Raw genomic sequence first — 24,398 nt, 5'->3', positions numbered from 1 at the left:
AATTACCTAATTTTTAAATAAAACTTAATTAATTAGGCCATCAAATCTATGTTTTAACTAAGGGTTTAAGGATTTTTAGCTTTATTAATAGTTCATGAAAAGGGTCAAACCATAAACTATACTATGGACAAGTTAGGATTATTTGCATAATTCCAAAATAAGGCTAAAATGATATTCACTTAAAAGCAGGTAGCATGACTAGACATAATAAAAATACAAAAACTCAAGTAGTTTTGCAACTATTGGTATTCATGATCACAATTGGCAAACAGATGTAACTTAATTACTACTATAAGTGTTTTTTTAATGCTCTACTATAAGTGTTCTTAACCTATTTAAATGAGAAATTTGAATTTTAGTCGTTGAAAAAGCAAAATGAAAATTACATACAACCATTGGAAAAAAAATTAAAAGTATAAACATTAAAATTTTTAAAAAAGAAACTACTTTTCTCAACTTTTTATTCAATTAGAAAAAATAAGTAAAAGAATATTATCAAGTTGAACATATGGACTATGCGACGGGTTCCTTACTAGTAGTAAAATAGATTTTGAATTTTTATATAATACATTTATTTTCAAATTTAAATAATTAAAAATAAAAATAAAAAGGTGTAAAGTGAAAAATAAAGATATACTCAAAGTTAATTTAAGCTAGTTTTATATTTAATTAAAGCTATAAATTATATTATTTGTCTTTTTATTGACATTGAACCTCTAACTTTTGATAAAGTCATGGAAGACAAAAGTTGAGACAAACCATTAAGAAAGAAATCAAAGTCATTAGAAATAAAAAGAAATTTTTTTTTCTCACTTACATTTAATTAGAAAATAAAGAAATAAATAATATTATCAAGTTTAATGTATGTACATCACTAATCACACAACTTTCATATAGTAGTACTAAAATAGATTTTTAAGATATTTTTCAAACAATAAATTTATTTTTAAATTTAACTTATTTAAAATTAAAAAAATGTGTAAAGCGTAAATTAAAGATACATCCAAAGTTAATTCAAGTTATATTTAAAATTACTTTAACTCAATCTAATTCTAATGAACAATAAAGTCTCTTTTATTTTTATTTGTCTCTTTACTTCAGATAAATATTTATATTTTTTTAATAATTTATTTCTATTATATTTAACAAAAATAGTAAAAATCGAAAAAATTAATGTTTTTATCAAAAAAATTATATTTAATATTTTACCAATACATCCTTTATTTCACTAAATATTTCAAAAAAAGGTTTATCAAATATATTAAATTATTAACGGTATTCTTATATGAAACATAAGGAAAAGCATTAAACTAATACCCTCATTTAAAATTCAAGATTTTAAATTCATTTTTTGATGTTACGTATTTGTCAAGATTTATATTCAATATTAAGCATTCAATACATTTAACTAACTAAAAGTAAAATACCTCTAATTAATATAACAAAGAATTTAAAACAAAAATAAAATAATCATTGTTTAAAATATATTGGAAATAATAATTTTATTTTTTAAAACAATATTGTTCAAAATTAAATAAAAAATTATTATATTTTTTATTAATTAATAAAATAAAATAAAATAAAATAAATATCTTTGAAGACTTTTTCCTAATCTAAATTTTATTGTTTAACAATGTCATTGAAAAGTCTTCATTATTGCAATCAATGCATTTTATTTAAAAAATTATTTAGTGTATATGTTAAATGGAAGGCCTTTTCACAATTTACTATTTCATTCGTTCCTTTTTATCAGTTTTTTAAGATTGTTTTTATAGAAATCAATAAATATAATAAATTTTCTCAGTTTGAACAAAATAGTAAAAGATTTCCTATTTTATGTCGTTTTCTTGTTACTCCACAATAAATACATGTATAAATATTAAAAAAAAAGTAGAGATATAATTAACAAAAGAGTAATTAATATGATATTGAATTTTGCAAATGAAAAATAAATAAAAACAAAATTTTTACAAAAATTTGACAATTAAAAAATAACGAAAGCAGTACAATTACGAAATCTTCAATGTTGCAATTAATGTAATTAGGTCATCACAATAATGAAGGTAGAAAAATTGTATCTACAATTAATTGCATTGCATTGCAATAATTATTATTTAATTGCAATATTGTCCTATGTTGAAGATAGAATACATTAATTCCAATTATTTAATGCATTTACTATTTCAGTAAATGTTTTTTTACAAAACAAAAGCTTGTTAAATATATACGGCCACTGCTCATAATTATAAGAAATTTTAACTAATGCCCCTTAAAAAATAATTAATTTAGTTAATCACATTAAACATGTCAATTATTTGTATTATTATTCTAATATTATCCTTTTCTTATCTCTTTATCCATCTAATTGTTTCTCATTAATATATAGAGAGAATAATTAAATGAAAACATGTAGGAAAAAATAATAATTACATTTAGAAATTAGAAAAAAAATCTTAAGAAAAGGACAAACAAAATTCTTAAAAGATTTTATAAAAAGAGACAAAGGAAGTACTGTTAAGCATTTTTTTTATCATTATTTGTGTTATGATTCATCTACTAGTTGATTTATTAATAATATTAAATGTGTAATAAACGAATATGAATAAATATTTCAAATATTCTATATTTACTCATAATGAATGTTTTTTTTATTGGAGACAATTTTTTACTATGGAGTCTTATTCAACATTAGAAAAAAAAATTTCTTTTTCATTCTCATTTCATAGTATTGAAGCATGAATAAGGCAAACTCTCAATACTTGATTATCACATGCATCACCAAACCAAAAAATTATCACACAAAATGATATCTCTAAACTCAGACCATTTGATGGAATGAAAACACCTTGTTCTCTAAACGTGCCTTAGATGTGTGTGTGCCAATATCCCTCGGTCACACTCACATCTATTTAATGACACATTCAAACTCAACACTACACACAAACACTCACTCTTGGATTTTATAGGCACATGTTTATCTTTTTCAGTGTTTTTTTTCCTTTATTTCACTTTTGAAATTTTTCCATGGAGTTCAAATATCGTGATGGCCAAATCCAAAGGACACCCTCACCATTGCAACCCCCTCTTCCCTCCAACACCTATGTCACCAATCGCCCATTACAAGGTAACACTTGTCTAATCTTCATGTTCCTTTCTTTAGTAGACCCATTTGTTTTTCTGCTTAAAAATACAAGACTTTTGTCACTAATTCACTCTATTAACAATCTAATTTCTAGGGTGAGTTTGCATCAGGTGGTTTTCCTAGCAATGTTTTGGCGCCTAGAGTTTTTCTAATGGTCATGTCGGTCAATGTTGACAAAGAGTTCCAATGAGAGTTGGAGAAAGAGAAAATAAGGCGAGGGCTAGAGAAGGAGGAAATCACGAGAGAAATCATTGCCCATTAGATGACATTGGCAGGACAATGAGAGCTGGAAGAGGAAGTAAGAAAGGAAATTGAATTGGAAAGAACATTCAAAATCTCGATGCAAAGATTAGATGAGATTGCGTTTTGAGAACCAACTTCAGTGTCTTTTATTCAAAATATGAGTCAGTTGAATAACATTACCATGTGTGGTGGACCACAATTCCATTTACCATCCTAAGCTTCTATGTAGATTAACAAGGATAATTCCCAAATTGATAACAAACAAGCTTCTAATAACAATGATAAAGTGATCATACTGGTTAATGTATAGTCTTATGATTAATTTATCCTTCGTCTTTGTCTTTATCATTGTCTTCAATTTTGATTTTCTTTTCTTGCTTCTTCTTTAGTGTTATTTGAACTATGAAAATGTTTTTTCTCTTTTTGTTTTTCATTTAAAAAATGCCACCTTATTGGAGAATGTCCCTTGAATATTTTGTTGTCTTGAAGCCTTTATTTGGCTAGTGAGCATAATAATCATCTTGGTGGAAAACACAAAGCAGTGATACCTATGATGACAATGAGAGTCTACAGAAGAAAGCCAAGAAGGTGTGGAGTTGCAAGTTGTGTCAAATTACTACAACAAGTGAAAAAGGCTTCAATGATCATATTCGAGGAAAGAAACATAAGGCTAACAAAGAATTCACTAGAACTCAAAAAATAGGTAAGAGAAAAAAACAACTTTATCATTGAAGAAAAGTAAATATGGTATGAACTATAATAAAGTCATTGTTACCATGAATTCAGGATTGGATTCAAGACTAGAAGGTCAAACACTTCATTCTTTCTTAACACCAATAGACATATCCAAACTAGAATCTAAAAAAGAGGATCAGGTTGTCCACAAAAGCAAAGGTTTAGGTGGTATGAACAACCAAAATGAAACAACTACTAGTAAACAAGCAGGGGAAACAAATGACCAAAAAGGAAGAAATTTAAATTTTGGTGTGCATTCTGTCAAGTTGAAACTCGATCGGAAATTGTCCTGCAAAGTCATAAGATTGGGAAAAAAACATCTGACTATTATGAAGAAATTTAACCACAATAATGATGGTGTTGCAAATCCTAAATGACAATACAACCCATGTTATATGTATAGTTTATAGATTCATAAATTGTAAATATAATGTTTATAAATTAGTTTTTGAATGTGTATAAAGTGCAAGAAATTAGTTGTGCAAACAATTTGATAACAAATTTATCTTTAAACTTTAAAACTTAATGTTAAATTAGTTCCCAAAAATATAATTTATCGTCAAATTGATATTCTAACATTACAGCTTTATGAAAAAATCATTTAAAAAATTTAATATGACTAATTGATCACACTTTTTATACATTTAAGACTAAATCTGTATTTTTTATCTTTTAGGAACAAATTTATCACTGCATCACACTTTTGAAATCAAATTTGACTATTTAGTCCAACTTTTTTCAAGCTCTTTTTATTTTATTTCTTTATTATAAACAAATTCCTTTTCCTTTTAAGAGTTTTTGTAAACACATTTGAACTAACTTAAAAAAATAAGAAAAAACTTACCAAACACCACCTAATTGCAATATTTTCTCAGAAGTTCATTTTCTTTTCTTGTCAATTAACATGAATAAGAGGGCTAAAAGCCGAAAAAATGCCACTATTGCAGAGTTAGTTAAGATTGAACTTGGATTAAGATTTACAAGTACTTATTTTATAGGGTTCCAAATAGGCTCTTTGTTCGGTTTCATATTCGGAGTTAATATCCAAACGTAAAAAATAAAATAAACATTTTTGAATGTAAAGATTTCCTGACTTGGGCAGCCAAATGTGCCTAGAGCTGGCCACCTAGTCCAATTTCTTAGCAACTTCTACAGAATAGACATTTAATAACTCCTTCGTCGTGGCGCCCAAACTCTCAACATGCTAACCTTAAATTCTGGTAAAGTATATAGTATTTTTTATACATAGATTTCTGCTAAATGGCTGTGAAGTTGAGTCATTATACAACAGAAAAATGCAAGCGGAGAATCTTATGTTACATAATTTAAATACTAAACAAACAAATGTGCTAAGTGAACTAAGAATGTGTATAGACATCGTGAACAAAACCAACCGACCCTAGTCCCTAGTCCCTAGTCCTAAACCTTCGAAACCAGCCACAATGAACAAGAAACTAAGGCCACCATCTCAATCACAGAATGGAAATCCAATTTTGGATTTTCCATGCAAAAGATACATCAAGCAAAACTTGCGAGAAAGATATGATGATTTAGGGGAATAGAATTCTCCACTTCATCTAATATATATATTGAACATATGATTCTACAAGGTATATTTAATCTTTACAAAGTAAAAGATAAAACTAGAATTGAAGGTTAAAAATCTGTTGCATATCAAGGCAGACTACAAGTTCGGAAAGGGTAGATTCAGTCTACTGTGCTTATATAAGTTCAAACCCTCAATGCCACCTGGTCTTGCCATGAAATCTTCCTCTTCCCTGCCCTATTAGATCCATCCCCAACACTTCTACAAGCAGCCGAGAGCTTGATATCGCCATGCTGCTCGTCAGTCGCAACTCTTTGTGAACTTCTCTTTGGTTCTTCGATTCCCATGGGCTCACTGTTTCCCTGCAATTCCTCCTCTTCTCTCTGCATGAAATAAAAAATGTAAGGAAACTATAGGTCTACTTGAATCAAAAACACAAACAAGGATTCATGACGCAAATGTACGTGTAGTTAATTACCGAAATCTGGTTCAAGTCGAAAAATGGAGTTACACTCTTCTTCGTGGCTTCCTTGCTGCTGTTAATCCTTTCTTTGTGATTCAAGTTAAGCACTGGTGGACCAGAAATGTTAATGGAAGCATCTTTTTTACTAGAACTCCTAGCATTCAGGTTTAGATCAAACAAGTGGCCAGTTTTTTTCAGTGGGACATCAGCCACATTGGAAATCCTTCCATTTGAGTTCAAATGAGATGCAGGGTGGTGGGGTCGCAGGTTAGGCTCCTTCTTGTTGTAATTCTTTCCCTTTGAGATGATGGGAGCTTGGATTTTGAGCTTTTGTGGCTTTACAACTTGTTGCTTTGGTTGAGGCTTTAGAATAGGGTGTTTTAGCAAGTAATTGTAACGTTGCCTCAAAAATCTGCAGCTTACAAGAGAGACAGTGGTGAGGATAACAACAAACCGCAAACTATGAACAGTCAATAACCATTTTATGAATAACAATAAACTGCAAACTATGAAAAACCACCTACTACTTTGAGGCATGAAAAACATTACCTAACTTCATCTTCCAGCATAAACTTTTTCTGCTTCGTAGCCTGCAATTTCCTTCTCATGGCTTCTGTTTCCTGAGCATATTAGAAATAGAAATTCCATTAGAATAATTTCTCCAAAAAAATGTTCGACAAAACCTTTGAAGCAAGACTTGCATGAGGAACATAGACAAACAAACACTAACGAAATTATTTTGATAAAACTAGGGAAAGTGAGCCGCCATGAAAAGAAGACTAATAATTAAGTATTATTTAATTATTAAGTTCATGACGAGATTAATTTAAAAACCGAACGGAAAATACGACACGAAACAAAATATACACAGGTAATTAGCAAAAGGACCCATGAATGTCATGGGAAAAGTGAGCCGTCGGAAAAAAAGAGACTAATTAACAATTAAGCATTATTCAGTTGTTCATGATTGAATTGGTTCAAACAACTTCTGGAAAATATGATACATAAACCAAAAAACAAACGTACAAGGCTAATTAGCATAAGGACCAAAGAGGCTGAGACTCAAAACTATACAGAGGAAAGGCCCCGGGAAGAGCTTCATTAAACATGTAATTTTTTTTAACAAAACAAGAGAACTCACATCACAAGAGCACACTGCTATGTGACTGTAGTTTTATGTCCACAGATACTCGAAAATTTTGCAGATAAGAATCGAAGATTTTATTTGGAGTACAAAAAATTGATTTGCTTGAGATAAAGAAACGAACAAGTTAGACACACACAAGAGAGATGTGAACAAATACCATAAAAATGAACATAAAAACTCATCATCCCATTAGATCGGAACATAAACCTAGGTAAAAGCCAAACAAATGATCAAACAAGCATATCAATCAAAACATAAGATCCCTTCATTGTTTCCTCCAAAAAAATCCATAATGTTCACAACGATCAACCAACACAAACCCTTTAAACTATCAAACAAACATCTCAATCGAAACACAAGATCCCTTCATCGCTTCCTCCAAAAAAATCCTTAATTTTCACAACAAAGAACCATTACAACCCCAAATCAATCAAAAAGACACAAAGCCATCAAGGGAAAAACCAGATCCAAAGAACCCCACGACAAAAAAATTCGATCTTTGAGAAAAATAAAGAACAGGGCAAGGCAAAGGGGTTACCTTGTGCAGGTCTTCATAGTCCTGCAAGAGACTCTGGTGTCTCAACCTGGCCCTCTGATCCTGGTACACCTCATAAGGAGGTTCCATGGGGACAACCCCTTTCATCTTCTTCATGAGATCAGAGAGAAACAAGAGAACCCACAAGGGAAGAACAAACGAAAACTAAAGGGAAAAGGGAAGAAAGAGAGAAAGAAGAAGGTGGGTGGGGTGGGGGTAGGGTGGGGTGAGGTGTGAGGGATGATGGAGCGAAACGTGAGAGAAAGAAATAGGAAAAGAGAGAAGAGGTGAAGGGGTAAGAAGGTTCTCGCTTTCCTGTTTTCTCTGTGAGAAACTCTGACCGAGACAAAGAAACCCAAAAAGCCCACATAACTCGGTGAAAAATATTGTTCTTTTGAAAGACCAGTGATGAAGATGGGATTTTTTGGGGGCTTGCAGAAGGGCAATTCGGGGAACATGGTTTTGATGAGAGAGAGAGAGAGAGAAAGAGAGATGTAAGGTGGGTTTGGTTGGAGGACATTTGAACACATCTAACTTCTCTTTCTTTTGTTTTCCCATTCTTTCTTTTTTGTTTTTCTTTCTTCTACATAAATTTTGGTCCAGCTGGGCCATTGATGAGAGAGAAAGAGGGTTGGGTTGGGTGGTGTGGACTCTTTGGTTTTGATGGCATGATGGATGCGTGGAGTTTCCATGTTTCTTCTTTCATTGTGTGTGCCATTTGTTGTTGGTGTCTGTGTAGAGAGAGAGAGAGAGAGAGAGAGAGAGAGAATGGGTCAGAGAGAGAAAGAGGGGTAGTATTGAAGATAGATAGATACATAGATTAGGGGCTGGAAAAAAAGGCAAAGGGGTGGGATGGATAGATAAAATGAGTGAGATGATGCTGTTTCTCTGCTACGCTGTAGCAGTTGTTGTGCAACCTTATTTTTAGGCTTTGGCTTTGGCTTTGGACTTGAGTACTTTGGTTTTTGTTGCCCCTTCCCTGATGGTGCCATGGTGGCGTTTACGAATCATACAGATGCCCCTTTCATTTCTATTATTATTAGAGACACTTCGTCGTCTCTTTAAATTTTTTAAATAATAAAAAAATAAAAATTAAATACAGTTAATAAAATAAAAAATTAATAGTATAGAAGTAACAGAAAGTTTAACGTGAGTTAAAAGAAAAAAATTAAAATTTAAGAAATTGATTTAAAGATAAAATTATTTAATGAAAGTGAAAAATGACTAATGAATAATTATTTAATTTTGATTAATAAGTTAGTTTTAATCTGCATAATTAATCAGAATTAATTATTATTATTATTAAGAATAAAAGTAAAATGATTTAAAAAATATGAAGATAAAATTCAGAAAATTGTACCTCCTTTATATATATATATATTTATAGGTGAAGGTCAATTGGTGTGCATTTACCTGTGTACCCTTCTCATTTTGATGCTTCCTTTTTCTGCTTTTTCACCCTGTGTGTCCTGGGTGGAGAAAAGAGAAAACCAATATCAATATGGTTTTGTTTTTTCATGATGAAGCGGATAAAGTAAAGAAGAAAAATGTCACACATGACACAGCCATTTGCCAATTGCGACATTATTAGTATTTGTGATAGATTAGTGCCTCACTAGCATTAGCATATAATACGAGAGAAGGGTGGATTAGGTACATTGTCTTCTACATTCATATATACACCCAACTGAACTCCTATCTTTATATTTAATGTTTCCTCCATCTTCACGAATGGAATTAGAAAGATCCCACCAGCACCTACTTTCAGGACTTTTGTGAGTGACACCAACCTACCTAACCTAATAGCCACTAATTCTCTTGATTGAAAGCTCCCTCACCATTACTCTTCATTTCTTTCTTTTGCTCCATGCTTTGCTTGGTGTTATAGCCACAGATTTTCAGATCTTTTTGGTTGTTTTCAACATGCGCACGCCTTACCCTTTTCTTTACGTAATTCCGCATTACGTATTTTTCTTTTTTGGTAGCCATTCCGCACACGTATTTATGTATAGTATAACAGAAATTTAAGTAAAATACGTTCTAGCTAATATATTTTTAAAAATAACTTTGATTAAAATTTACTAGTTGTAATATTATTGTTTTTAATAAATTTTAACTAATTATAATAATAGAAGGTATAATAAAGAGTGTTTTATAATTTATAGTAAGTATAATATTCTAGTTAAATGCGTGAGTACTTTGGTTTATCAATGGTCACAGTCTTGTATTGAGGGCAATCTGGTTAATGTCTCTGGTGAAAGAGGGTAGTATTGGTGGTACAAAAGGTGAACCTACCCACACACACCATCGACAACCAAGGTAAGAATTTTAAAACTAACACAGATTGCATAAGTCTCCGAAAACAAAGATTCTGATAATTTGACCAGTGAACAGAAGTTAGGGTAAAATAAAGCTGCCGGTGCCTGTTGATGTTGGAGTTTGGTTTTTTGCACTTGTTAACATTTTTTGTCGGTCACTAATATTCCACTCTTTCTCTCTCCACCACTGTGTGAGACTCCATTCACGTATATTTCTCTGTTTGTCCTTCTCTTGCAATTTCTATCAATCAAATAAATAATAACTAGATGATCGTGTATATATATATATATAACTCTTTCCTTTAATATGCAAGAAAGTGTGAGAAAGAAAAAAAATAAGAAGAAGAGATGATTATAGTTGCTTGGTAGGAGGGAAAAAAAGAGATGGTAATAGGAAATAAATAAGCATATCTATAAAAAGACACAAATGTTCCTAATAAAAATGAGACATAATAATTTTGTTTATATATATATTGTAATTACAAAGAATAAAATAGTAATGTAATTTTTTTTACTCTTTTTAAAGAGTCTTTTCTTCCTGAATCGGAAAGAATCAATTTTAATATGAGACTCATAATTTTTTTCACTCCTTTCTTATTTTCATATGAACTAAAGGAAGGGAACTTTTTTTATATAAAAAAAAATGTACATTTCTTCTCTGTCCCATGCTCCCTTTCTCTTTACCTCGATCCAAAATGCATCAAAGTGAGCAAAAGTTAAAAAAAAACCATTATATCCTATATGATCATAACATATGCTGAAGATTAAAAAAAAAAGAAGTAATTTATACAGGTTTTCACTTATTACATATTCCACATTCTATCATTTGCTAACCTTAAAAAAACTGAGCAATTTGTTGCCTTCTATAACACTTGGATACCACACTCCATTGTTTTAGCCTCTATTGTTAACTAACAATGTTACCAAATAATGTAAAACGACGTTGTTCATTGTCTTGTTACGTCGACAAAAAATGTAATCGATATTTATGTGTTTTTTTTTTTGTGAACTATGTTTTTAATAACTTATCAGTCAAAGGAACACTTCACAATTTTTAATAAATAAAATACTAAATTATAATCTAAAATAAAGTTAAGAAACTACAAGAGTAATTTAGCCAAAAAAATATTATTACTAAATATAATATTTTTTACACTTTCTTATGATTTATATAATAAATATTTTTAAAATTTTTTAATTAATAACTTAAGAATACTAAATAGGAATACCAAGGTCTTTTAAAAAAAAGGCTAGAAATACATTTTAAAAAAAAAAACAGGGGAAAAAAAGTCAACTATCGTATAACGCGGCAATTTGAGAGTGATAAGTGATAAACACAGGGACAGGCAATAATGAAACCAATTCGGAGGGATCACTTGTTTGTTACTTTACGATTGGTGAGATCTATGAGTAATCTAAAACAGAGATTACACACATTGGGTCACCGAGTTTTGAGTTTTCAGCCTCACTGTCCAATAAATAGAACCAAAATATCTCCATTATGTAATATAATACTGTGGTACTTTTCACCCTCCATAATCAAAACCCATACTTTCAAGTTTCAACTCTTTTCCCCTCCGCATGGAAGCCAAATCCAAATCACAGGCACACTTTCTCTATCAACTGAGTGGGAAATGCTTTGCCCTCTATCATCATCTTCTCTCTGTAAGTCTCCCCTTCCATTAATTCATTTTTCTTCTGGTTGCTTCTAAGGTCAATAAAGTTGAAAACTTTTTCTCTATCATGTTGTATGGGATTGGATTGGGGACTGGAGGGAGGTGTTATTTGTAATATTAGTACCTTCTACCTGCATATGTTTTCTTCGTGTAAAGACCTTTCTCTTTGTTTGACTCTCTTAAAATTAAAATATCTTCTATAAACAGATTTATTATATGCTCGTGTCTAGCTCAGTAGGAAAGAGCGCAAGGCTTAAGCTAGTGTTTGTGGGTTCGGGCCCCACTGTGGGCGCATAAAATAAATACTAAAATTATGTTGTTGTTTTTTTAAAAAATTATTCTGGGTCAAAGCCAACTATCAATGCAAAAACATCCATTAAAGAAATTGAAATAATCATGTGTTGCCCGTAATTTGACTTCAAAGAAAATTCTGTTCGGGTGACTTCACAAAAAGGCATCAACAGTTTACAATTTACAAAAATGAGTCAATACTAGGAATATAGGTAACTCTGAAATAGTCTTAGATGAGTTTATTTATTTTAATTGTTAAATTTAACTTGTCATTAAGTTTTTCAACATTTATTACTATACAGGTCAAATTTATTTTATATAGTTTTGATTATTTATGCATCCAAGATACTTGTGTCCGTCTTCCTCCCAAAGGCACCCCTTTCTTTCAAGAGGATTCCCTAAGGTAACTCGCCTTGCATCGAATTATGCCTAGTATTCTCGTGTGTGGTGGTCACCCTTATGCAATAAGCTAATTTTTTAGGTTGAGATAAACTCAAATCTAGATTATAAGAATATTTCAGAGTTATCTATATTCCTGGTATTGACTTATCTTTGTAAATTGTAAACTGTTGATGTCTTTTTTTAAGTCACCCGAATAGAATTTTCTTAAAAGTCAAATCTTGGCTGAGAAGACTGACTTTAGTGTAGAGGTTTTTGTCTTGAAAATTGTGTATCAACTGTTCACTTAGAAAAATAAGCAGACCATTGATTGACTGAACTTTATTTCTATCATTTGTGAATTTTAGTTTAGTTGGTTGATTGTCCTGTCTTCTTCCATGTTCTCTTGATCATCGGATATAGATTACTGATGTAGATCTCAAATGATGGGAGAAATAAGTCAACACAATAAAGAACTCTATCAAAGAGTAATAAGTAATGGAAATAAATTTTCTTAAACTTATAAAAACATGTGAGAAGCACCAATAAAATATAAAACACAAAATTGATGAAAATAGAGACATAATTTGATTAACTTGAAAAGCTCCTCAATGGAAAGGTAAAAATTACGGGTCGTCTAGATCAAAAAAATAATTTCATTATGATCAATGAAAATATAAGAGAATCTTCAACAAGTGCACTAAAACCTGCTATAAATAGTCAAATCAAAACAAACCCTCAAATTGGTACAATAGAGACAATAAGATAAAACTCCAAAATATAGAGCAGATAATACAAAACCCTTATCTCTCTCTACAAATATCTTTTTTCCGATTCAACCATACAATTTGAAGTATCACGCGCTTAAAACCTATTGTCTAAAAATTAGCACGATCAAACGGTGAACGAATCTTTAGTTGCAATCTAAAAAATACTCTCAAGTAGGTATGTGAAAATCACGATGATTTTCCCTCTCCTTCTTTCTCTCTCTCAATGATGTGTAATTGTTTTCTCTTGGATGTTTGGGGGTGGTGGTGGTGACTTTTTTGTGATTGGGGTTGTTGTATTTTTGGGCATGGTGGTTCGTGCTTTGAATTCAGGTTTAGAGTGGGGTTGTGACTGGGGTTGTTGTAATTTTGGAGGTGGTGGTGATGACCTTGTTGGTGATGATGATGAAGAAGAAGACGGGTTGCTGTGAAAATGCAGAGGGATGCCGAAGAATGATTTTGTGATGCCAAAGGATAAAGGAAAACAAAGAAACAAAAAGATTCAAACTACGCAATAAAATAATGTCGTTTTTTACTTTAAAAAAATCATACATGTAATCATAGTCAGACAATAATCACACATGACATGCCTGCATGGTCGATTAACAATCACGTAAGTAGATAATAGATTCTGACTAATGATAGGGACCTTGGATAAAACTTTTCAAATATTAGGGACTCGATTTGAAGGAAAAATTTATTAGAGACCAAACTCAAAAATTAAATATTTATCAAGGACCAAAAACATATTTAAGCCTTCATCTTTTTAAACCAACATTTTATGTTTTTTCAACTGTATTAGTTGTGTAAAGGTTATGGCTTAAGTGTTGTCGACAAAAAGTAACTTTTGAATCAAATACCTAATAAGATGTGTCGGATAAGTATCTGAGTGTGTCAGTGGTAGAAACATGTCCGACATGACGACACTTCAAACAAAAGAGATATATTTGATTCATAGGCAGATTTGGATATTGGAACTTAATTTGCCCTTTAGAGTTTTCCTTATAAAAGTTGTAAGACAGTTTTTATGTGCATCATCATCATCATCATATTCTTTTATATATATATATATATATCCTGTACATTAGATGGGGTATGTCTTATAACGTTATCATGGTTCGTTTTATGTTATGACTGTGGTGAAATAGGAGCAGACGTTTAAAAACATAAACAAACATGTAAAGATTATATATGCAAATTCCTTGATTCTTTCTGCTGCTTAGATAAAAAAAAAAATTCAAAAGAAATTGTCGGCTGAGACACCTAAATTTGGATAGTTTTATTCACTTTACAAAAGCATTCCACAGTTTTCCCTTTTGCTTTCAACTGGCAACTGACTTGCCTATAGTTCACGAAATTGAATATGTCAAAACTCAAAAGTATTGAGAGTTGGGGCGGATAACTGATATTTTTTATCAATCAAAGTATGGTCTTGAATGCACATCATAAATTGCAATTTGATACTATTAAACATGTTTTTGGTTGCAGAAACTTTCACTTTTACCATTGAACCATACAACGATGCACACAAGAAGGGTGTCCAGGTAAAAGTCTCAATATTCAAGAGGAAGATTGGAAATTAATTTGTGTAAGTGGTTATTGATATTGAAAAACAAGTTCCTGAATGCTGCCAGGGCTCAATAGGGTTGAAGACATGACAGTGAGATGAACCTCATTTTTGCGTACAAAACCCTGTCAGAAAGGCTTATTTCTCCTTTGACAGTGATTTTAATTTTGCAATCTTATTTATTCAAATTATGCACGGATAATTGGAAATAGTGGTGAACCTTCTTTTCTCCGTTTCTTTTGTCCTTGTCCTATTTTGTTTAGTGGGAAAAATCAATTCCATTTTTGTCTTTGTTAATTCGGGGCAAGTATAGATACATTTTGAAAAAGAAAAACCTTTAATGATGAAGTTTCTTCTTATTCTTTTTTCCCAAAAAGTTACTCTTTTAGTAAAGTCACTTATATATTTTTGCTTTTGGAAAATTTATCCAATTGATTAATTTTTTTATGCATTTTGAATTAAAAAAAATATTTTCTTACGTATAGCACAAATTACCCCAAGAAGAACTCGGGCCACATTTATCCTCTTTTTTCCCCTGTTCAAAACAGTTCTTTGATTTGTCTTTTATTTTTTATCAATGTGGTTTTTTTAGAAATGTTAAAAATACACTTTATAATTCACTTTTTTAAGCACATTATTATTAGTTAAAATTCATTAATAATTACAAAATTTTACAGGTTTTACTTATTTAATAAGTATCATTAATGATTTTATAATTTTTTATTATAAATTTTATCTAATATTAATAAAGAGTACGTTTGAGTGTAGTGTTTAATTAAAGCACACCTAAAAAAAAATTGCTCTAGACGAGGAAGCTACGGTGGCATTAGAATTCTTCCTCTAAATTTTGCACCCTCAATTTTTACAAATTACATAATTCAATTTGAAAAGAGGAATGTAAGAATGTAAGCAATAACTTTCAACATAGTTTTTTTTAATAGTACAAACTTTATTATAAATGTGAGACTTAATAAAAAGGAGTTCACATTATCCAATGAGATTCATGTTCATTTCATCAAATAATTAGTTGGAAAAAAAAAGAGGTTGTTACTAGAATTTCTCTATTTGAAAAATTGACACCCTAGCCGAAGGATATACTATTGATGAGTGTTGCAATTTGATTAACGTTAACGTGTTACATGTCAATATTTCGGGAGTTCATTTCCTGCCAAAAAAGACTTAAAAAGAATGTAAGCTCGCTTTGGCTGAAATAAAGGTACTTCATGGCCAGCTCCTCTTACTGTTGCAAAAGTTAGGCCATCATACACCTCTGTCCATCCACCAACCTAAAGTAACCACAAAACACATAAGCCTCAGTGTGAAATGGGTTTCAAATTTAATTAATAAATTAATACCTGTCCACCAGAGTACCATGGATACCAACGAGTTCTGGTCCTGAGGTTAAGGTGGTTGAGAGAAAACCTTGTGGCAGTAACTGGAACCACAGAATCTGTGTCCCCGCTGCATTATAGCAAAGCAAAATGATATTGAGTTTTTATTACACAGATATATAGTATCAAGTATCTGCATAATCTCATACAAGGAAAAAAATTTAAAAACAAATTACTAAGCTTCTTATTATGCTGCTATTCCCAAGAAAGATTTTGAGTTATGGGTCCCTAAGTTGTTATGAAGATGCTACACAAATAGGAGAATTGAGGTAGCATTTTTTGGATTGATTCTTTGAAATAAATCTAACTTAGATTGTTAGATCTTTTGTATATGTACATGTAGCTTATACACCTTGTCCATGTCGCTTTTGCTACAATCATATATATAATACAACTTTACCTTTAAAAAAAAATAAATAGGAGAATTTCTATGGTGATCCAAAAAATTGTGAGGGTTTTAATATTGTTGTTTTTTTAATCAATAAAATTGTCATATCATTAATTAAATATTTTTTATTTTTTCCAAATTAGTTCTTGATTAATTTAAATATTTTTAAAAATAAAAAATTACAACTATTTTAATTAAAAAAATATGATTAAATATAAATTAGAGTGACTATTACCTTCAAGAAAAGTAGAATTGTGATTCTGTATTAATATCGGTGAAAGAGAGTAGGGTTCATACTTTTAAACTTATGTTCAATCAAATTTTTAAAATTTAAAATAGTTGTAATTTTAATTTAACAATAACTAATCAAGGACTAGTTTGAAAGAAAAACAAAAAATTCTATAATTAATGAGAAGATTTATGGCATAACAATTTTAATGGTTAAAAAAAAAACAATACCAAAATTAATCCTCACAATTCTTTAGGACCCCATAGAAACTCTGAATACAAATAGTGAAGAATAAGTTTGAATTAGAGTAATTCTGGATTTTCATATAACGTACGAGTTATTTATTTGGTTGGGTTGATATTGAATGTGTTTTATATTTTTAGAATAAAGTTTGATGAACACTCCAAATCTCAATGTAACACTTAGAAAAAGAGAAAAAAATATAGGTATTATAGAATTTATGATATGATAGGAAAAAAGATAGAGAAAAGTGAAATGTGTTGTTGGAGTGCTTAAAATAATGGTGGTATTTGTGTAATGGTAGTATTTGTGTATCATTACTCATACTTTTAAGACATTAATTATATTTATTTTTATTTTATTTTTTTTATAAAGTAGTAGGATGATTTAAAGGAAGATTTATATGAGAGAAATAATATACTATTACTCAAAAGTGATAAAAATCACCTAGTGTAATGAGCCTATTCCACTTGTAACATTTTTTTTTATTCTTTTTTAAAAGCTAAGGGACTAACATTTCTCAAGTGAACAATTTCTTTCTCATTTTCTTTTTCGTGTCCTAATGAGAATTTTTGTAGTAATAGGACGTCGCCCAAGCCCTAACAATTAGTTAGAAAAAGGAGAGTTTTACAAAGCAAAGAGATTCCACTTTCGATAAACGGAGCTTCTGACGAGAAAGTAAAGAAAAATTCAACTAGGTTGTGACGACATATATAGGTCAATGACCCGTATGCTACTATAGTGAGTGAGACTGTGAGAGGCAACAATGACAAATAAGACGAAGTTGATGAGCTCAATGGTAATTATTAGGACTTATAATTTTTGAAAACGAACGAGAAAAGCATGCTAGCTGTTAGGTAAACTAAAAGTAATCCCCGTCGTGTGTGTCTAGTGCAATATAGGAGACTTTTCTAAAGTCTAAAAATTAAACATGTTAGTTTCTCACCATTTTGTCAAACCAAACCTTAGTAGGAAAAAAAAAGCTAAAAAAAATTAACCTGGCCTTTTTTATATTTAGGATTAATGAAATGCTTGCCTGCTAAACACGTCATTTTACCCAATAAATAGTCAACCCCTCGGTCAACGGGTGATCGTGGATGATTATATGATAAGTAATTAAGTACGACCTTCAAAATATGAGGTTTTAAATCAATAATAAATGTGTCCTGACTTTTTTATTTTATATATTTAAGAATCAAATAAAAGAAATCATGCTAAAACATTTGAAGTTTTCTACTGAATTTCATTCTAGTTTTGAAAGTGAAGAGGATACTTTAATAAAATATATATGATAAAATTTGAAATATTTTTTTATTTTTTGATTAACGATTATAATTAATTAACTGTTTTTGCATGTAAAGAAACGATTTAAATACCTGAAAACCCATATTCTTAATCCAGCGGCAATTAACTCTTTGTATATGGGCAACACAGAAATTTCAGAATCCTTCCAATTTTTCAGGAGCACATCACTGTCCAATAAACCAAGCCATGTGTTAAAACTTGTCATTTCATAGAATTTAGAAGAATTGGATTTTGATTTTAAGTTGTAAATTAAAGCACAGTGTTTTTGTTTATCTTTTCTAAACAGTATAACATAGTGAAAAACCAAACCTGCAAGCAGTCCATTTGTAAGGAATGTTGGTAACGTTCGCATGCATTGCTATCTGCACTTCTGGAAGGTTATAGTATTTCTCTGCATAATTTTCAGTACACGGATCATACCCAGAAATCAGATGAAGATTCTTGAATCGCATGTGCCTCACGGTATTGTTTTGTGATGTTGTGCACGTAGGAGTATAAATGCTGTACTGGTCTATATTTCCAAATTCATAGTTAACCGCATAACTATAAACATCATCACATTTTTTAGATGTTTCTTCTGCTGTGAAATTGCAGTATTTGAGGATAGATTTGTATGACTGATCAGATATCATAGAATGGCTCCACCAATATGTGACAGTTCCAATCCCATCATTGTAGCTATCAGTCACAGCATTTCCCACCTTAGGTAGTTTTCATATTGCAAACACAAAGCAAATATTACTTACATGTACAGAAAAGTTATGTAATTTTGATCCTTAGGTAGAGTATATTTGAGTTAAGAGAATTAACTTACAATGAACCCTTTGAGATTAATAATTTGAGGATTCTTTTTATTATAATCATGAATTTTCTTAGCCAACTGGGGGACGTAGTGCCCTATAAACATAAAATAATAACTCAAAACGTCAGCTTAAATTTTACAAAAATTAATTAGAAGTTTCTAGTGTTGTTACTAGCTAGTGCAAGTACCTGCATAGCTCTCTCCAGCAATGTAAAACTCCCTATATTTATATTGTGGAAATCTTGACATCCATCTAATTACAAAAATCAGTGCATCCTGAGCTGTGTGACAAATTCGGAATTCTCATGGTAATTAGTGATATAGAACAAGGGTAGTTATGAAAATGGATATATATATATATATATATATATATATATATATATATATATATATATATATGCTCGTGCTGTGACAAATGACAATTAAATTAACTTCAACAATGCTTATACCTGTCCTTTTGTCCCCTGAAGTTTTGAGATCAGAGCTGGTATTTGTGTATGAGAAGCCAACACCAGCAGGCGATTCAAGAAAGAGGACATTTGCTTCTGAAAACCAATTTGAAAAAAGAAAGAAAATTGTGTTTATATTGTCATTCTGAAAGGTGGGTGACATAATGGTGAAAAATCGAGAAAGCTTAATAAAACACTTATAAGTTATACTATTTATCATTGTGTGACATATATTTAACTCCCGCTAAAAATATTCTTATAACTTAAAAAATAAAGTAATTAAGAGAAAACATAGTATTACCTCTGTTCCATGCATATTTGTTGAGATATAGAGAAGAGCCAGTTTTGTTTATACGAAACGGCCCAATTTCCTCTGATGCCCCGTATGCTACCGATGAGCATCCTGGCCCTGAACCAGGAAACACAAAAATTATCATGTCACTGTGATTTAAGGGTTTTTTTTTTATTTATTTATTTTAATTACATTGGCATGCCAGTTTTATCTTTCTAATGATCTCTTTTCAAAATAATATATGCAATTATACTGATGTCCTTTTCGGTATGTGACTATAGGAGTTTATTTACATAAAGTAATCTTGCTTCAATTTTAAATGTTTATTTAATAAAAAAATTCTAAATATTTAACACAATTATATATTTAATCAATATATAAACTTGATATTATTGATTAATTTAAAATAATCTCGTACACACCCGTTGATTCACACTAATTGATTCAGGCTATGGTTGCATAGTATATGAATGTGGGACACCTTACAAATCATGTCTTCTATTCTAAGTAACTAACTAGTATTAGTATAACACCTACAACTATCCACTAAGCCATAAAATTTTTGGCCTTAAATTTCAACCACTACAAACTTTTTGGTTTGTTCTGGTTAGTCTAAAGTCTAATAAAGTTTCAGATGGGTGTGTTGTTAAAGATACCAAACTTTCTGGTCCCAAAATTTGAACAGGACCACATTGGCATTTTGCGGCATGACCATGTCTTTGACTTTCTTTTGAATTTTTATTTTTGTCAGATATGATTATATTGATACTGCCTTTTAATTACTTTAAGGTTTTTGTTTTAATTAAAATTTTAGATCGAATCTTAGAAATATTAATAAAATAAGAAGTACTAACACTTTTGTGCATCCTGACAAATATTTCATGTATTGCACATATTAATTTGTAAATACAAGTAAAATGTAAAAAAGTAATTTTAAAAAATATTAAAGTAGAAGTTGTTAAAAATATAAACTAAACACATGTGTAAAATATTTAAGTAAAACTTACCCAAAAAAAAGAGAATAATGAGAAAATAAGCATCTTTTTGAAGGGACAAAATGGAAAGGTTAATTAGTTCACTATGGGTTGCGTTGCTGTTGTTTCTGTTTGTTTTTCTCCCTAGAAAACAAAGAGGGAACAAAAAGAAGGTGAGTAAGAAGGGTTTTGTTTTTGTTTGTTTTTCTTCGGTTAAGAATGGAATAGGTTCTTCCAAGAAGGGAATAAATGTCAGAAATGGAAGGAATAAGGCACAAAAAAATACAGACAGAGAAAGATCACGAGGACACACATGGGTCACCCTAGTTTTTTTTTTCTTCTTTTTGCTCTCTTTTTTTCTTTCTTTCTATTTTCTCCATTTGTGAAGAAAAACTTACGTTTTAATAGCTAGTTGTCAATTTTTCTTCCTCAGAATCAGTGGTACAATACAACTCACTATGTGTTAGCAGTAAAGTGAGGAAACAGTGCACATTAAGTCAAGTGCTCAGAGAGGTAGATGGGGCGCGTTAATACATAGGTCCTTGTAGATAGGGTTGGTCATTTCAGGGAATAGAATGGTCAACACTCAACGTGTGCAATAGTTTAAGGGCTTCCCTTGCTTAATGCTTCAGCAAGCACAAAGTCACGGAGACAAACCATCAAGATTTTGAAAATATAGTGTTTCATTCAAGGAAAAATTTACTTGAAAAACTTAATGCATATACCAAAATTTATTTTTCAAAATCCTTATTTTATTACGAAATAATTTAATTTCAGTCAACTTTGTTGTATTAACGAATTTTATTAGGAAGTGACTGTTGCTCTTACTATGCTTTCTTTTTCGAATTAACCATTGCCAATGAGAATAACAAATGTTCAATACTCTTTCCTTTTTCCCTCGTTAATTTTGGTAGGAAGAGCTAGCTGTTATGCTGTTTTGGCACTTTTATGATTCCTAGCTAGTGCATGCAATGCAATTCATCTTTATACTTCCAAAGCCTTTTGAGGATGCACGGAACCTTTTCCTAACTCCTAAGCACTTAAAAATTAACAGCAATAACTGTATTTAGATTGACTGCATGAGTATCTTTCTGCGTTAATATATATGGACAAAATTTATATACAGTTCCGTAGGTGTTGTTTGTATTATTTCCTTTCAGAACTAAAGTTTTATATCAATAATTTGTATAATAAAAGTTTGCATATAGAAAGATCATGCCAGCTGAAAATCAATTCTTATTAGAGAATCACCACATAAGGAGATTTGATATCACATTCTAACCCAAAATCTTAAGACTCAAGTTTATAGGTCTTCATCTCATTTATATGGTATTCAACCTTTTCACTTCTATCCGATGTGAGACTTCACCTTACACTTGTAAACTAACATATATATGATTCATCAAACACTAGTAGGGAAAAAATAAAAGTCATGAAACTCACAAAGGCAATGGAATGAAGTTAGTATATAAGGTAGAAGGTGAGGAGTGAAAGCTCTCTCTACTCTGTAGCTCTCAATATATATGTAGACATGAAATTACATTATATCTAAAACGTTTGTTTTTTGTTTTTTTTTTTTTGAGCTTCTCTACTGGCAGAGAAGCTCTAATTAAAAAGCACTTATTTTTTTATCCAAACAGAATTAATTATAGACTAACCTCCGTTGAGCCAGAGAACAAGAGGTTTATTCTGCGGGGAAGTGGGGGATTCAGTGAACCAGTAGAAGAGTGATCGGCCATGTTGCTCGTTCACAGTGACATAACCGGAGAACTGAGAGAATGCCACACGTGGCTGCCCCGGCAGCGCCGAGATTCGATCTTGCTCTTGCTCTTTTGGCACAGCAGCAGCAAGAATATTAATGGATGAAAATGCAAAGATTAATAAGCACAGGAACAAGATATGTGCCTTGCTTTGGAATGCCATCATTAATTGCACTCTTAATTAATTTCGGGCTCAAGGGCCAGTAGAATATATAATGTGTTTATGTTATCCCTCCCTCTAAGGACTAAAAGTCTAAATTAAAACTGTGTTGTTTGTACGAGATCTATAGAGAGAGAGATGAGAGGGTGGTAGCTATAGCTGGAATTATATGCAAGACAGCTTATATATATATATATATATGATCATGGAACTGTTGAGGATGTTGATGTCTCAATTATAAGGTACTCATAGGGTGGACTCGGCTATGTTATTGCATTACTACAGACAACTTGCATGCCAAGTTGGATATGAAGAGAGAGAGAGAGATGATTCTACAAGGCATGACTGTAACTTTGATCAGATACCTCATGCCCGATGAGAACAAAGAAAGCAAACATCCACATTATGCATTGCTTTCTCCGTCCCTCCCTCTTTATTTCAGTCTCAAATCATGTCTGACCAGTCACTCACAATTTCAATTGAAATAATGGCCATCAATATCATACATATGTTTTAGTTATATTATTACTTCATCTTTTTTAATATATATATATATATATATATATATATATATATATATATATATATATATATATATATATGCATATAATTTTTTTTTCAAAACAAATTAATTAAACTAAATGTGATAGACATTACTCATGTGAAACAAGACAAAGCACGTCTTTAAATTGTTGATGAAAATTGCTAAAAAGACGTCGGGCACTCTTTTTTGATGTACGTATAATGTGGTTAGTTAGTTAATTGAGAGTATTTTTTTTCTTCCTTCTCCCTTTTTCTTTCGGGGATAATTTGGAAGCATGCATGTGCAATGATCTATCCAACTTACCCGGCTATGCCTGGCCTTGTATTTGACTCAAATATTAAAAAACAACACTAAAAGCTAGAGACAGCACACTAGTCGATCCTTAATATCAGCATTATTCGGTCAAACTAAATGGTAGTTGCTTCATTCATATGCACATATTAAGTTTCATTTTGACTTCAATCAAATAAATTAAAAACTTGGATTGGAAGATTACGTAACATGAGGTAGCTTAGCATTGTCGGTATATTCAGCTTCAACCCTCCTCAAGCCAGCTAACTAATGCATATATTATTGTCTTGAATCAATTAATTTCAATTCAATATTGCTATATGAAAAAAAAATGTACCGTGAGATTATTAATTTTTGTTCTCTCTTTTAAATTTGATGCGTATTTTATAGTACTATATACGCGTATATATAAAAAACAATGAAAAGTATTATATATATATATATATATATATATATATATATGTAGTATATTCTTCCCTAGGTAGCTCGCTTGTGGTCATAATTAGAAGGAAAAAGAGGCACAGCGAGACGTGCGTGGGGTTGCATCAATATCTTGTGACCTTTAATGGACGAAGGGTTTTGATTCCTTGACATATAAGACAGGGGTTGCAGCCGCCCCATCCCATTCCCAACCATTAATTTGAGGGCTCACAAGAAAACGCTAGTTCTTGTCGCCTCATTTTTGTTGGAGAGTTAAATTGCTGATGCTGTAAGAATCATAAATGGTGCAAAGTCGAAGACACAATTATTTTCTGAAAGAAGAAA

General features: G+C 30.9%; 2 protein-coding genes and 1 long non-coding RNA gene across 3 annotated transcripts; 1 reads left to right on the top strand and 2 right to left on the bottom strand.

Moving 5' to 3' along the window:
• Positions 1 to 5,669: 5,669 nt before the first annotated feature.
• LOC100786273 (uncharacterized) lies at positions 5,670 to 8,796 on the bottom strand. The gene is made up of 4 exons (XM_003519105.4): positions 7,815 to 8,796; positions 6,679 to 6,749; positions 6,145 to 6,541; positions 5,670 to 6,049 (listed from the first exon to the last, which is right to left on the bottom strand). The coding sequence occupies exons 1-4, from the start codon at positions 7,926 to 7,928 to the stop codon at positions 5,852 to 5,854; spliced, it is 780 nt and encodes a 259-aa protein (XP_003519153.1). The 5' UTR covers positions 7,929 to 8,796; the 3' UTR covers positions 5,670 to 5,851.
• A 2,538-nt stretch (positions 8,797 to 11,334) lies between these two features.
• On the top strand, positions 11,335 to 15,045 carry LOC102659918 (uncharacterized). Its single transcript, XR_413264.4, has 2 exons — positions 11,335 to 11,794; positions 14,730 to 15,045. It is a non-coding gene; the product is annotated as an uncharacterized lncRNA (long non-coding RNA).
• Positions 15,046 to 15,835: 790 nt separating this feature from the next.
• Positions 15,836 to 23,244, bottom strand: LOC100785391 (serine carboxypeptidase 24). Its single transcript, XM_003519103.5, has 9 exons — positions 22,537 to 23,244; positions 19,914 to 20,021; positions 19,613 to 19,708; positions 19,352 to 19,444; positions 19,176 to 19,258; positions 18,671 to 19,062; positions 18,433 to 18,528; positions 16,164 to 16,269; positions 15,836 to 16,094 (listed from the first exon to the last, which is right to left on the bottom strand). Exons 1-9 carry the CDS (start codon positions 22,802 to 22,804, stop codon positions 15,951 to 15,953), a joined length of 1,386 nt encoding a protein of 461 aa, XP_003519151.1. The 5' UTR covers positions 22,805 to 23,244; the 3' UTR covers positions 15,836 to 15,950.
• Positions 23,245 to 24,398: the final 1,154 nt, after the last annotated feature.

Source organism: Glycine max, chromosome 2 (assembly GCF_000004515.6).
Source record: "Glycine max cultivar Williams 82 chromosome 2, Glycine_max_v4.0, whole genome shotgun sequence".
NCBI lineage: Eukaryota > Viridiplantae > Streptophyta > Magnoliopsida > Fabales > Fabaceae > Glycine > Glycine max.
Note: the sequence above shows the minus strand (reverse complement) of the source record. Positions and strands in the feature narration are given on the sequence as shown.